The sequence below is a fragment of the Silurus aristotelis genome, assembly GCF_946808225.1.
Source record: "Silurus aristotelis genome assembly, chromosome: 25".
Taxonomy (NCBI): Eukaryota; Metazoa; Chordata; class Actinopteri; order Siluriformes; family Siluridae; genus Silurus; species Silurus aristotelis.
Genome location: NC_139598.1, coordinates 975,013 through 990,236, shown reverse-complemented (window position 1 = coordinate 990,236; position 15,224 = coordinate 975,013). Strand labels below are relative to the sequence as shown.

At 39.7% G+C, this 15,224-nt stretch overlaps 3 protein-coding genes and 1 long non-coding RNA gene across 8 annotated transcripts in view; 1 reads left to right on the top strand and 3 right to left on the bottom strand.

Annotated features, from left to right (window-relative positions):
• Positions 1-663: 663 nt before the first annotated feature.
• Positions 664-5,410, bottom strand: LOC310720150 (V-set domain containing T-cell activation inhibitor 1-like). Of its 2 annotated transcripts, XM_083530502.1 has the most exons (6): positions 5,215-5,410; positions 4,257-4,583; positions 2,689-2,940; positions 1,823-2,119; positions 1,603-1,700; positions 664-1,263 (listed from the first exon to the last, which is right to left on the bottom strand). In XM_083530502.1, the coding sequence occupies exons 1-6, from the start codon at positions 5,273-5,275 to the stop codon at positions 1,234-1,236; spliced, it is 1,065 nt and encodes a 354-aa protein (XP_083386628.1). In that variant the 5' UTR covers positions 5,276-5,410; the 3' UTR covers positions 664-1,233. The 2 variants fall into 2 exon arrangements, with proteins under 2 accessions (XP_083386628.1, XP_083386627.1); XM_083530501.1 differs by lacking the exon at positions 664-1,263 and having other exon boundaries at positions 1,529-1,700.
• LOC310720151 lies at positions 2,181-2,446 on the top strand. Its single transcript, XR_014531663.1, has 3 exons — positions 2,181-2,213; positions 2,278-2,309; positions 2,351-2,446. It is a non-coding gene; the product is annotated as an uncharacterized lncRNA (long non-coding RNA).
• A 606-nt stretch (positions 5,411-6,016) lies between the features above and the next one.
• LOC310720148 (uncharacterized protein) lies at positions 6,017-9,791 on the bottom strand. Of its 2 annotated transcripts, none has more exons than XM_083530498.1 (6): positions 9,433-9,791; positions 8,218-8,529; positions 7,798-8,100; positions 7,171-7,464; positions 6,972-7,070; positions 6,017-6,706 (listed from the first exon to the last, which is right to left on the bottom strand). In XM_083530498.1, the coding sequence occupies exons 1-6, from the start codon at positions 9,491-9,493 to the stop codon at positions 6,537-6,539; spliced, it is 1,239 nt and encodes a 412-aa protein (XP_083386624.1). In that variant the 5' UTR covers positions 9,494-9,791; the 3' UTR covers positions 6,017-6,536. The 2 variants fall into 2 exon arrangements, with proteins under 2 accessions (XP_083386624.1, XP_083386625.1); XM_083530499.1 differs by having other exon boundaries at positions 6,017-6,685.
• Positions 9,792-11,290: 1,499 nt separating this feature from the next.
• hhla2b.1 (HERV-H LTR-associating 2b, tandem duplicate 1) overlaps positions 11,291-15,224 on the bottom strand; it is a 6,208-nt gene continuing 2,274 nt past the window's right edge. Inside the window, exons 2-8 of one of the 3 annotated variants that reach the window (XR_014531662.1) lie at positions 14,927-15,013; positions 14,076-14,357; positions 13,596-13,883; positions 13,016-13,368; positions 11,996-12,407; positions 11,844-11,900; positions 11,291-11,756 (exon numbers count right to left, since the gene is read on the bottom strand). Coding sequence is in view for 2 of the 3 variants with exons in the window: in XM_083530496.1 (XP_083386622.1) it covers positions 11,680-11,756; positions 11,844-11,900; positions 11,996-12,106; positions 12,988-13,368; positions 13,596-13,883; positions 14,076-14,357; positions 14,927-15,002 (1,272 nt within the window). In the remaining variant the exon portion in view is untranslated. Of the gene's footprint in view, positions 11,757-11,843; positions 11,901-11,995; positions 12,408-12,987; positions 13,369-13,595; positions 13,884-14,075; positions 14,358-14,926; positions 15,014-15,224 lie in introns of all 3 variants that reach the window. The other 2 variants (XM_083530496.1, XM_083530497.1) reach the window with 2 other exon arrangements.

Here is a 15,224-nt window from a genome sequence, read left to right as displayed (position 1 = left end):
TTCTAACGGATTGTCTTTTCACAAACAGGCCTCTGTAGTGCGAAATGAAAAGATGAAATAAATCCAGATGTTCTTTTCCTGCTCTGCTATGTGAATCTGTATTCTATGTGGCTCGAGAAACAGTTTAGCGACGAGAAATGGCAATTTCTATCTGATGCTCACTTTAAAAAAAAAATAAAAAATCGATTCCTCACATCTCACATTTAACTTTTATCCCTGTTTCCAACATTCAGAGAATCAATTACATGTCCTGCCAGTAGGTGTCACTGTGCGCAACGGTGACCTGTAAACTCATTTTTATGATACAAAAAATGAAAATTAAACTGAAACAAATCCGCCCAAAGTACTGGATATAGTTGAGTGCAAAAGTTTGCACACCCCAAATAAGAAATAAAACATTCATGGAAATAAGTGGTCGTTTTTTGGGGTCAAACTCTGCTGAGTTTATTGTGTTGTAGTGCAGGAGTGAGCTGTGAAAGTGCAGTTTCTATTTAATTCAGTGAGCTGATGATTGACAAGCAGGCCTGGAATGATGGAATGAACAGGCTTTACTCGTTTGTGTTTCTGTAACTCTACTCTTCCTGATGGCCATCATAGAATTCAGTAGAAGGTTTTTTTTCTTTCTTTTTTTAAAGTTGCAGACTGTAAATAAAAAGCACACTGTTTATAAACATGAATTTATTTGGTTTACACTTAAATGTACACAAATATAATAAAAAATAATTTTATCTTCACATTATATACACATTTGAAGAAGCTCCTTAATAAACAATAAAAAAAAAAAATTAAACTTCAAAGCACTTTTCAAACTCATTTCAAAGATATCAGTTATAGTTTTTTTGTGCGCTGAAACGGGTGCATTAACAATATTTACCTGTTTATTATTATTTATTAGTTTATGGCATATTTGTTGTAGAAAAAAAAAAAAAAAAACAGACCTTCAAATATGATAAATCATCTCTAATCAAAAGATGAATAGAATTAGGAGAGGATCTGAGTCCTGGCTTCGTTCAGGTAACTCCAGTCAGTGGTCACAGCCCTGAGATGTTTAGGGCTTTTTTTTTGCCCTTGTTGGTGGCAAACAGAGACCATGGAAACACCTTCCCTCTATTTTCACAATTTGGTTGAGGTTCCTTCATGTACAGTCATACAAAATCAACAAATATAACTCCAGTTAACTCGATTGGACAGATTGGAGTGTTTCTAATTCAGAGGCGTGGTTTTCTCCGATGGCTAAATTTCCCTCTGTAGAAACTTTTGGTGCTATAAAGAATAAGATCAGGACTGTTAGTGCACCATAATGGATAACACACTTTATAACTCATCAGTTCTGCAGTCATTTATGAATGTATTTGTGGCTTGTAGAGTGTAAAGATCTTAACACTTGTACTTTGTAGAATTCTCTCTTAATAAGTTAAATTTCTTCTTTCTAAATTACTAACAGCGCATCTATATATAAGATTTCACTGTAGAGTGAGTAAAGAGTTATTTTTACTTTTCTGACCCAATACTCAGCAAATGTACTGTACAATTACCATATTGTCATTAACTTTTATTTGATTAAATATTAGATTTGTCCACATTACAGGAAAAGGAAGTGACCTCACCTTTTTTCTTCCAAAATATTACGCCAGCTATGATAATTATGAGTAGTAGAAAACCGAGAGCAATTCCAACTCCAGTACCAACATGGTGACTCGCTGTTATAAAGATACAATAATCTTCATTATAGTGAAGTAAATTGATTTTAAAATTTAAATATCAAGCTGATATTTGCATATTTTATACATTATTAATGAAAGGAACTGAAGAGGAACATCACCTGATGTAATCTTCAGTGAGGTTTCCACCATATATCTGGACTGTGCAGTAGTTCTTTCACATATGTATGTTCCTGAATCTTCAGCGCTCCCCAGGTTGTGTATTGTAACAGTTCCATCGTGCGCCAGGTGCAGCGTTTTCCCCCTCCACTGATCTTTAATGGTAGATTGCTGTGCTGTTTGGCTGTAACTCAGATTGATAAAAGATTCACCAAACCACAGAGTGATGTTTCCAGTGTTTTCCTTAGAGACAGGACAAAGAATAGTGGCGTCCTGTCCTGGATAAATCTCAGCGCTCTCTGCAAAACCAGAACATGATTGTTAAAACTGCTCTGGTTCATTAAATGAGATGTTTGAGGAAGATGTTTGATGGTATTGGATGCTGTGTTGGAGGTGATAAGAAGTTGGAGGAGGGGTTGGATGAGATGATAAGAAGTTGGAGGAGGTGTTGGATGAGATGATAAGAAGTTAGAGTAGGTGTTGGATGAGGTGCTTGATGAGATAAGAAGTTGGAGGAGGTGTTGGATGAGGTGTTTAATGGTATTGGATATGTTGAAATGTTGGATGGGATGTTGTGTTGACGATGTTGGATGAGATGATAAGAAGTTGGAGGAGGTGTTGAGATGTTGGATGAGATGTTGTGTTGACTGGGTGTTGGATGGGATGATAAGAAGTTGGAGGAGGTGTTTGATGTTGTGCTTGATGAGATAAGAAGTTGGAGGAGGTGTTGGATGAGGTGTTTGATGATGATTTGGATGGGGTGCTAATGGGGTGTGGGATGAAACCTTGGATTGGGTGTTGAGGTGTTTGAGATGTTGCACGTTCTGTTGGATGAGGCTTTTTGAGGTGTTTGATGTGAGATATTTACCTTTTCTCAGGCTGGCAGTAAAAATCTCCTCCTTGGTGCTGATGGAGCAGATGTACGTGGTGTTCTCTGTGACAGACTGGGGGAAAACACTGCTCACTGAGAACAGACCATCTTTATCCACAGTTGTCTCTACATAAGACTCTACTGGGCTTTTATCTCTGTACCAGGAGATACCGGGTTTCGGGTAAACGTCTTTCACACCGCAGAAAATTCCTTCATGTGTCTTTTTTAAATCCACCTGTTTAACTGGCACTAAAAAAGATACACATGAATCAATGGCAAATGAAGATGAAGGGAAGAAAAAATCTTCAATCTCCTGGTTCATGAAATATTAAAGCATAAAACCACATCCATAACACCACGAGTCCAATCCATCCAATCTCATTCGTCTAACTAACAAGTTTCACTTTTCTATGACTGGTTTGATCTTCATGAATCCTAACAAAAAATAAGAATCAATTAAAAATAAGAACTTTAGCTTCAAGTGAAACTCTCATCAGGGTTCAAACATCATCAGCAAATATCAAAGCAACGATTGACAAAGTGGGCGTGTCTGTAAATCTCAATATCTTTACTTAATCATGAACGTATGGTGAGTTGACACGGTTTCTGAAGAAAAGAACAAAAATCTCATTCCAAAATCCCAAAAGAATATCAGAAGACTTTTTTGAGTGATCATCCCTCCACCATCGCGATCACGACTGTAGTAATACACTGTGTTCGGTTTTCACCGTGTAACCGAACATCTCCACTTCGCTCTGAAGAACATTGCTTGAGAACTTTTTGTGTTTTATTTAGATGCAGTTTTGCAAACCTGTGTCATGCTCCATATATTTTATGGAGGAAAAAGCTGCCTTCCTGACCACCTTGAAGGAAAGCTGGACTTGCTCTCGACCTTATTATTATACTTACTGAGGCATGAAGGTTACTTGATGTAGCTTTGAGGGTTTTCCTTTAAATACTTTGACCTTCAGCTGAATTTTGGCAGAATACTGAAAAATTATTAACCTTCTTAAAGGCTCTACATTTCGATACAATCCATAGCACCGTTGAACACTGAATGTCAGGTCATTTGGAGATGGTCTTAGGACCCTTTATAGACTGATGAGCAGAAACAGTCAGGAAAGGGTTATAAGGCCGTTTCCAAACGATTTGCGATTGCAGTGAGAAGGATTGTTTAGAAATGTTGCTTCCCTGAGGTCGTTTCTTCTCGGCAGGATGTAGACACTTCACAGTTCTCCAGAGCACCAAACTGCCAAAAGATCTGCTTTTCTAGATGTACTCCCAATGTGTGGTGCTAAACTAATCTCATGCATTTCATCAGCAACACCTGGATGTTCCACCATTTAACAAAACAAAAACGGATATATTTGACTTTTCAAACAGACAGAAAGTGAAGAAACAGCGATGGATGCGGAGCGTTTTTGGCATTTTAAATGAATCCGGATTTGTGCAGAAGTAGCACAGGAGGAATAAAAGCCGTGCTGTGACAGAACCATATTTGACCTCTCCCTTGATTATTTTACTATAACAGCAGCACACACACTGATTTATTCCACGTCTTGTACCTCTGACTTTCAGCAAGACGAACTGTTCCTTGTTATCAGAGTCCGTTGCGGTGTAGCACTTGTATCTGCCCTCGTCTTTAGGCCCGATCTTTTTGAGCATCAGTGAGATGTTTCCTTGAGGGATCTGATCCTGGAACAGAGACGTCCGGTCTTTAAAGTCGGCGTCCTGGTACGCAAGTTGATCTGCTTTTTTGAAAAAGGAATGGACGATTTTTTCATCCTTTTCCCAGTGGATGACTCCATTATATGGGGATGTACAGGGCAGAACGCAGACGCTGGTCGGGACGCTGGTCGGGACGTTGGTCGAGACGCAGGTCACTGTGACGTCTGTATGAGTAAAACACCAGAATGATTCAGCGTTCTACACAAAACAAAGGGAGGAGACTGACGAGTAAAAACCCTGAGAATGTAAAGAATGCAACTAATTCATCATACCAAAGGGCTTAAGTATCAATCACACACCTCGAAACAGAATCAAACTCATTTCATAGATATGACACATAGTGTGTGTGTGTGTGTGTGTGTGTGTGTGTGTGTGTGTGTGTGAGCCATTTCTGATAAATCATTTGCTCACTCGTGTCAAAGGTCAGGAAATTTCTAAACTTTGGTAGAAATTTAATTAAATACTATTTAACTAGAAAGAACAAAAAACAAAAGAAAGAAAGAAAGAAAGAAAGATTATTTTTCCTAGTATAGAAATAATTCATATTATTTCTCGAGATTTTTAATCCCTTTTTGGGTGTTTCAGTTTATAGACAGCACAGAGATTATTATAGAATATTTAATAGAAATAATTTCTCTCTCTCTCTCTCTCTCTCTCTCTCTCTCTCTCTCTCTCTCTCTCTCTCTCAGCTGTTCATCAGACAAATGAGAAACTCCACGTGTTATTTGGAGCTGATTGATGATCTCACTGACAGTGACACAGAAAGATCTAATACAGTTTGAAGGTTCTACTCACCCGCTCCGGTGCTCAGTGATATCGACCAAAACAGCACAAACGTCCACATCTGCTGCTTCATGATGTTCAGAACTCCTGAGCACTGAGTACTGATTGTTACTTTCCTTTTTCTGTTCTATTAATTACCTGTTGTCAAAAAGAATGCAGGAATCGGACGAGTTTTACGGCATTGCATTCCGAGGCGAAGGTCATGTGTTCCAGCAGATTAACACTGATTAACTCACTGGAGATACGCTGAGGGGGACGGAATGAAGTCCTACTTTTATTATGAAATATAAAACTATATAGAGTATAAAATCTCAGTAATTATATTCTGCATAATAAATATCAGTGCTCTTTTTAAACCATTTAAGGAACACGATCTCCAGCGATGGTGAGATGAAGGTGTGGTGAACCAGCTCGAATTCTGAATTATATTTATTATAATATTTATTTATTTAGATATACACTATATAACCAAAAGTATTGGGTCACCTGGTCAGAAGTCTGGTATGTGATTTTTGAGCATTTTGGAACTGACGGTAAATAAAGTTTGAATTGTGTTCTTTTATAGGAAAATATTTATATCTTATCGTTGATTATTTTACTGTAACAGCAGCACACAAGGGGCTTTATTCTTTTTCTAAAACCTCTAATTCTGTCCATGGAAATGAGTTAATGACAGAAACACAGAACGCCATGATTTTTCAATACCATTATATTTATTAATGTTTTCAAAAATAAAATTGACAGTATATAACAAACATTTTCTGTAACAACAACGACTAACAACATTTCTGCATTATTTCATCAGAAATTCTTTATTGTGTCTCTGACATCAGCACACCGTCCTCATCAATGTTCAGCTCCAGCACCACTAAGCTGCCACTGCTGGGCCCTTGATTAAGGCCCCTGAACCCTCTCTGACCCCAAATATCCTTACAAGCTGGAAACAAATGAAAGCCTTAAACAGAGTGTCAAGCACCTTCTGCGATTCGCTCCGGATCTCCGCAATAATGTCAAACCAGTGACCTTTGAGCTAAATGTTCATCTCCAGGAAGAGGGTGAAGTCCCCAACTCTGGCGAGTAGTGTGGGTGCGGAAGTGAGATCGTAGTGTGGATTGTTCTCCGACGGTCATCGTGCATGAGCGGTTTTGACATTTTCGGGCCGTTGAGCTCTTTGCAGGTCTTCCTGATCTCTCATCGTCTTCCACTGATGTTCGTTCATTCTTGAAGCGCGCATGCAGCTCGAAACACCTCAAATGACTCGTCGCAGCGTCGCCGCATGTCGCGTACGTCACTTCAAACGTCTCTGTGGCAGATTTATCCAGCTCACTTTGGAATCACTCTGGTTCCATTATCTCCATGATGATCTTCTGAGCTGGTCCTCTGTGGGCTCTGCCATTGGATGAACATGCATCAGCGTTCAGGTTTTCTCCAGAAAGAGGTTCTAACTTGACTTCTTCGTAGACTTGATTTTCTCTTGAGTTCTCTTGATTTCGCTTGTTCCGTCCTGGAAAAGAAAGATCATACACAGAGTTACAGCATACTGTAAAGAAACCCGTAAAAAAAAATGTCCAGCTCTACATACTGACTGTTACAAAGCACTGACACTGGAGACTCCTTCCATAAAGGTTAAATAAACATCTTACAAACCAATTCACTGCATATCAACACTTAGATTCTGTGGTTAATTCCTTTACTGTAACTGTAAATAAGCTGTTGCTATAGAAACCATAACATGTACACATCATAGACATCACAGGAAGTGATCTCACCATGTGATCTTCTGCATCCACAATAGATCATTATAGTAATGATGGAAAGAATAGGAAGAGCGGCACCCAAAGCTTCAGCGATCCCATTATTGTGGAGATCTATAAGAGGAAAATACACATTTTATATAATACAGAAAAATAAAAGAAAAAACTGCTCAAAATATCGACCATTAAAGCTGTAAAGTTCTTTGAGCATCACCTGATATGATGTGCACGGAGGTTCGCACCACCTGAGTAATGGACTGTTCAGTAAACATCTCACAGGTGTAGTTTCCTGCATGTTTGTTCATGTCCAGGTCGTAAAGCGTGACGTTTCCATCATGTGCGAGATGGACACTTATTCCTGACCAGTTAATGGAGATGTTAGTTTGGTGTGACTTCAGAATGGTGGAAGACTCTCCAAATCTCAGGGTGATGATGTAATCTCCAGCATCTCCATGAGTGGCAGGACAGCAAATTCTAGCGTCCTGTCCTGAATAAATGTCCACTTTGTCTGAAAAAAATAGAAAATGTTTGTTAAAGTTCTGCTCGTGCTTTCGCATGTAAGTGATGATTCAGGTGGAGGTGTGAGGTGTTCCAGGGAGTTCGTACGAGTGCAGATCGAGATAAAGTAGTGCCAGAAGATTACATTTATTTACATGAGGGAGGGAAAAGAGATTTATGTCACGTTTCAGCGAATAATGAAGCTGTTGAGGTCGAACTCCTGCTGCTGTTTTTTACTCGATTCCTCACTGAACTTCCAGCCAATCACAATCCAGCATTCAGAATATAATCTGTATTTAGATCACATGGTGCTGAAGTGTTGGATATGGTGTGTGATGTTCACCGTGTCTTAGGCTGGCGTTGTAAGTTTGGCTCTTGTCCTCGAAGCTGAAGGAGCAGGAGTATTCGGTCTTCCGTTTGAGTGACTGATCTGTGTTTCTGTCACGTTCATTTTTCTTATAGTTGAAGTTGCTCGTCAGTGAGAACAGACCCTGTGTGTCTGTTGTTATAGTCGTCATGTTCTTCATATTCTCACTGATCAACTCCTGATTTTTGAACCAAGAGATTATTGGTTGTGGGTAAACATCACTTGCGTTGCAGGTAATTTGTTGATCATTGAGTTTAATTTCCACTTTTTTGATTGGGGCTGAAAGAAAGAGGCACAAACAAACCACCTTCTGTGGTCATTTCTCTATTCGAGAAAATTGTACTATGACCCCCTAAAGCATTTTTAAATACTTCATCCCTCCATTCATGATCTCACCCTTCACATCCAGATGTATAATCTCTTCCAGTTGCTCAGATCTGGAGAACGTGTAGCAGGTGTAGATCCCCTCATCTTCAACCCTAACCTTTCTGAGCAGCAGTGAGACGTTTCCCTGAGAGATCTGATCCCTGAACAGAGACGTCCGTCCATGGAAATCCACATCCTGGTTCTCTAGATGATCAGAATTATTGTCAAAAATATGGACTGCATTTTCTTTCCCGACTTTGTTCCAGTGGATGATGATGATGTGATGGGTGGAGCTGCAGGGAAGCAGGCAGTCAGCAGTGAAAAAGCAGGTCACTGTGATTTCTGGGTGAATTAAAGATGAAAAATTACCATTAGCAAATTCTTTACATTTTTACCAAATTTTTAAACCAAAATAATCCCCTGGAACAGCAGGTCTCAAACATCTGTATAGCAGTTTTCTTGGTTTAAATATGAATAGCATCTAAAATTATTACAAAAAGAGCCACACCAAGACTACAGACGTCGACAAATTAGTTGGGATACCTTCATTAAAAAAAAAATAAATAAAAAAAAAAAAAAAAAAAAAAAATGAAGAACCCACAATTTTTGGCCCATTTTCTTCTTGAAGAACACAGGAGTTATGAGTGAGGTAGATCCACAGAATGAAGGCTCCCTGAGCCACAGCAAAGCAGCGCTTAAACATCATTAAGCTCTTCAAGGTGTCACAGTAGCGATCATTGTGTTTTCGTCCAAAGTTTCTCTATTTTGGTGTCTGTGAAGATACAGCTGATGTACTTTGCCAAATGAACATGCTCCTAGATGCATTGTGACTCTTCAGTATGCATTTTAAATAAAGCAATTAATTTGAAGCCTCACAATAAATCCAGTTATTACATTTTTTTTAGAGGAACCAATACTGTCATAAAGTTTCTACTCACCTCCTGCAATGGTCAGTACAGCGTTATTTCACAGCACAAATTATTACACATCCCTCTTCTCTTTCTCACTCTCTCTCTCTCTCTCTCACATCCCTTTTCTCTCTCTCTCTCTCTCTCTCTCTCTCTCTCTCTCTCTCTCCTCTCTCTCTCTCTCTCTCTCTCTCTCTCTCTCTCTCTCTCTCTCTCTCTCTCTCTCTCTCAGCTGTTCATCAGACAAATGAGAAACTCCACGTGTTATTTGAGCTGATTGATGATCTCACTGACAGTGACACAGAAAGATCTAATACAGTTTGAAGGTTCTACTCACCCGCTCCGGTGCTCAGTGATATCGACCAAAGCAGCACAAATGTCCACATCTGCTGCTTCATGATGTTCAGAACTCCTGAGCACTGAGTACTGATTGTTACTTTCCTTTTTCTTTTCTATTAATTACCTGTTGTCAAAAAGAATGAAGGAATCGGACCAGTTTTACGGCATTGCATTCCGAGGCTGAGACGAAGGTCCAGCAGATTAACTGAACTGAAACGTCACTAATCTCATATAGTAGTTATATACAGCTTAGAGTTAAACTCAGAGTTCAGATCAGAGTTAAACTCAGGGATAAGCTTACAGTTAAGCCTTAACCATTAAGCTTTCACCTCCCAAATATAAATACGAGATGGTATCAAAAAGCACGCACGGTCACAGGGAGCACCGCATCAAAATCTGCAAAGATCTCCGTCAGCGTGCTGTGGATGACCCGTCCTTCACGTCGAGGATCATTAACCATGATGTAATATAGTGGATCATCTCCACGGCCGATAAAGGCGAGGCAGGTTTCGCTATTTCCCTATCGGTGATTATTAGTCTGGTTGCTGCAGCACGGGTGGGCAAACACATCTCATCCACCCTCACCCTCAGCACTAGAGCTCCCCAGGTTTGTGTTCTAAGCCCCCTGCTGTACTCACTGTACACATATGACTGTGTGGCCACTTTCAACTCCACCACCATCATCAAGTTTGCTGACGACACTGTTGTGGTGGGCCTGATCTCCAACAACAGGGAGACGGCCTACCTACAGGAGATTAAAAACCTGGAGAGATGGTGCCAGGAGAACAATCTTCTCCTGAATGTCAGCAAGACTAAGGAGTTGATAGTGGACTTCAGCACGAAGCAGGAGCGGTCATACCAAACGCTAAACATCAGCGGGACCCCAGTGGAGAGAGTGGATAGTTTCCAGTACCTAGGTGTTCACATCACACAGGACCTGTCTTGGTCCTGTCACATCAACAACCTGACGAAGAAGCCCGGCAGCATCTGTACCATCTGAGACACTTAAGGGACACTTCAGCCATCCAAACTATGGACTCTTTTCTTTGTTGTGTTCAGGGAAACGCCTCTGCTCCTTGAAAGCAAGCACAGAGAGAATGAGGAGGAGCTTCTGGCCATTCGGAGTTTAAACCAGGAAACACCCAGGATCTAAACTGGACCTCTCTCTCCATCTTCACTCATTTCTACACACTTTTTCTGCACTATGACACTTTAATCTCTGTTCTGTCACTTTAACTCTGGACTTGAACTGCACAATGCCACTTTATACCACATCACACTGCACATGGACATTTTAACGACAATCACTAAATCACTTTAAGATGTACTGTAAATATCTGCCATACGCATCCATGTAAATACATATATTTTATATAGTTTATACTTTTTATTCATCTACCTTTTTTTGGTTTTATTTTTATCCTTAATTCTACTACTTTTATGCTTAAATGCCGGACAGTCGTAAAAAGCGCTTCACTGCATGTCGTACTCTCGATGTATGTGTATGTGACAAATAAAATTTTATTTGATTGATTTGAGACACAGCTCCCCCTGTGGTCGATTTTAGCTAATACACTTAAAATATACTACACACGAACACATAGAAGGACAGCTCCCCTTCTGGACTATCATAGTTAATACACCGAAACACACACACACACACACACACACACACACACACACACACACACACACACACACACACACACACACACACACACACACACACACACACAGTGTGTGATAGCGCCCCCTGTGCTCTATCATAATACACATTACGACTATTCTCTTCTTCCACTTCTTCTTCTTCAATATAACAGAAAAAAAACTGAAAAATATCAAAACACAGATGTAAATATTAGTAAAACTGTAGATGTTTAATCATAAAATAAGATGTAAAATAAAACACTTTTTTTTCTTTTTGTTTAAAAAATAAGAATTATACATAAAAATCATTTTTCACAGACTGTATTAAAGTAAAAATCCCGTGTTGTTGTTGAGATGATCCACATGCAGCTCAGTTTCTGCTCTCGGTTCCTCAAGGTGTTTGTGCAATTGCAGAAGATGGAGGTTGGAGCATAGTGGGTAAGGCTTCGAAGGTCATGAGTTTAAATCCCAGTCCTGGGTCCCTGAGTAAGGCCCCTATCTCCATAACTGCTCAACTGTATAAATAAGTCACTCTGGATGAGAGCATCTGCTGAATGCCATGAATGTAAATGTAGAAAATGCAACCTTGTGGTTCTCCTCACGTGTTCCCCTCTTTGGTTGGATCAGGATTTAAATGGCTTCCTTCTGTTATTTCTTTGCTCTTGTTTACAGAAACTGTAAATCACAGACACGTGTCACTTCCTGCATCTGTTCACATTTGACTCTTATTTACTTTCTTTAATTCATGAATGATTTCTTTACCTTTGACCTCCTTGGAATATCGGGCCGTTCCTGCGCCTGCGGTTTGTCTGAACTTGTCTACAGAGAAGAATCAAAACTCGATTATTATTTAGACAAAAACATGAATAATGTAAATATAATTTATTCTTTATTTCAAGACTTCATTTCCTCACTTTGTAATTTCGTTATTGCTACTATAACAGCTACAGTGATGAGGATGGTGCCGAGAACGACGGTGACAGGAATCCACAACGGTGTGTGGCTTTTTGTTTTCAGATCTTTATCTAAAGGAAAAGAAAAAATCATGAATTCCATCTGTGAGAAGGAAAAAAACCCGTTTCTAAATCGTGCTTCTGCTCCTTCTTACAAAAATATTCACTATAAGTTACCCTTAAAGGCTTAAGGTTTGTGGACACGAGTATAAACAGCATCACATTTATTCTCCATTCACTGTTATGATGAGCTCCACTTTTCTGGGAAGATGTTCCACTAGATTTTGTGGAGGTTTTGTGGTGCTTCATTCAGTCACAAGGGTGTTAGTAAAGTCAGGTACTGATGTACTGTCATGTTGGAACAAGTTTGGGTCTCTTAGTTCAAGTAAAGGAAAAAATGTGATGCTCAAGTGTGTGTGTGTGTGTGTGTGTGTGTGTGTGTGTGTGTGTGTGTGTTTGTGTGTGTGTGTTACTGAACAGCCTGGAGTTATTTCATGTCGTCCCTTTCATGTGCCACTCTGTGATTTTGTTTTGGTCTGTATTGTGTATCGGATGTGGCGTGTTTTTTTTCCGCTTCAAATTACAGACTGAACTCTAAATATTAATTTATTATTATTTAATATTATACAATTTTCTTTTTATTATTTTATTACTATTATTATTTATTTGCTTTCATGCACAAATAATTATTATTCAATATATTTTTTTGTTATTATTTTAATATAATTATTTTTTGTTTTATTCATTTATTTTATTATTATTATTGTTATTATTGTTGTTTTATGATAAATATTTTATTTATTTATTATGTATATCTTTATAAAATTATTATTATTATTATTATTATTATTATTATTATTATTATTATTATTATTACAGTGATTTGTTCAGGTCACATGACCACTGATTACATTTCACTCCGTAATTTAAAACAATCTAATGATCTACTGTACTTTCAGGACCGCGTGCAGTAACGGTGACCCTGGTGTGTCCTACGCAGTTCCTCTGGAGCGCTGAGATGTTACAGGTGAACTCTCCCGTGTGTTCCAGGCTCCTGGCACCGAGCAGTCTCAAGGATCCATCTCCTGCCTGTAAGAACTGGGGTTCGAGCAAAGCCGTGACGTTCCAGTGGTTGGAGATCCGCTGTGTCCTGCTGTCGTAGGTGCTGATTTTGCTGGACATGTCTGCTTTTTTGAAGGACCAGGTTAATGTAAAGTTTCCCAGGTTCCAGGGGCTTCTGCAGGGGATGGTGAGGTTCTGACCTTCAGAGGTGTTTATTTGGCTCCAGGTGGAGACCGTTTCGAGCTTGGATGTGATTGTGACGTTGTTGTGGACTGAGAAAAATCAACAAACATGTAAAATCAGGACTTTAGAAGTAACATCTTTGCAAACATTTGAATTCTTTAAAAGTATTTATGGATTTAAATGTAAAAAATTCCCATTATTTTTGTGTGCTTTTTTTTTCATCTCCAGACCAATCAGGACATAAGCCAGTGAGAAACATAAAGAGGGAAACCTCATGAGGCTTAGAGATGATGATGTATTTGTCTGGTGATCAGACCTGTCTCAGACAGTGATGCGGTCCACATCTGATCAGCAGAGGACGAGTTGATGGTACAGACGTAGGTGAGGCTGCTTTGGTTAACAAGCTTCTTCAGTTTGCTCTCCACACTGTACAGCCCCTTGTTGTCGGACATTATTCTTGTGGTGTATTTGAGTGTCTCGCTGGGCGTGGCTGAATCGGTGGACCAGGAGATGTATGGATGGGGGTAAACATCGCTCGTGGAGCACATCACCTCCTCATAACCGCTCAGACGAGTCATCTGAATATCCACGGAGCGGATAGGGGCTGGAATAAACAGAAGTAGATGAGAACATGGTTAGATGTTGGTAAGAACATGTCTTTTTTAACTCTATAGTGATGGAAGGAGTCTCCAGTGTCAGTGAACGTATTGGATTGGTGAACGGAATTAAAAGACCCGAGTCACTAGGATGGAGCGATGTAACTTACCTCTTAATGAGAGGAATCACAGTGACTCACCTTCTACTCTAAGTGTGACAAAGGAGTAGTCTGTTCTTTCCTTCTTTGTCACTTGACACCTGTAGCGCCCCCTGTCGTTCAGGTCGCATCGATGCAGGAGGATCGACGCGTTGCCGAGCGACAGCTCAGGAACCGAAACAGACGCCCTGTAGTTCTCCATGTTTGGTGTCTGAGGATAAATTTGGACATCCTGCTTGAACCAGCGGACCTCGCCTTCGATCGAAGGGGTGAAGCTACAGGGAAGGAGGCAGTCCTCAGAGTACTGACACGTTACAGTCACATCTGACAGAAGACAAATACAGATATCAGGGTTGAAGCTCTGAAACACTCTCAGTTTCTAAGTCTAATCCTCTACACACGAGCCGTCTTTCATCTCAGGATTAGTGAGAATCGGCTGGAAATCAAAAACGGAATTACTCTCGTCTACATTCCTGAATTCTTTCTTCAACGTCTGAGAACAAAATGACAGGTTTTGGGTGTAAAAAAAAAATAGTATCCAATATCGATATCAGGTTTCACTGTGGTATATAACAAAAAGACTCAATGGAGTGCAAAAATGTGTGCACCCTCAGGAAAATATACAATACAGAACAATCGAGATCCAACGTGGAGACCACGAGGATTCACACTGGCACCTGAGAGACTAGTGATAAAAGAAGGATTAGATATATGATGTTGGATTCAGGCCTGAGTCTCTCAAAGTCTCTTTCAGTACAGAGCTCCTGGGTGGAATTATTTATTTATTTAAAGGTTCCTTCATGAGCTCCTGTACGGACATGTCTTCACACTGTGTTCCAACTGGTTTTCTTCGACATGTAAAGACCTTAACTTTTCTACACCTTTGACCTCACCCTCAGCGTTTCCATTTGCCTTCCTCAGAAAGCAGGTGAGAAGCATGCAGGTCCAGACGTGTGCAGAAGTTCTCATCGCTGACGTCACTGTGAACACGAGGACCAGAGGTGTTACTACACGTCATCTCAGAAACCTTCATACAAACTTCTGTAATGTACAAAAGGATAAGTTTGTACTCATCACATTCACAACTTAATATTTAGCTTTTTAGAAATGATCTATAAAAATATTTAGCAGCTCAGAGGAAACAATCATCAACAATGAATTGTTCTTTTGGTGTCTTTCTGGAGGAAAGGA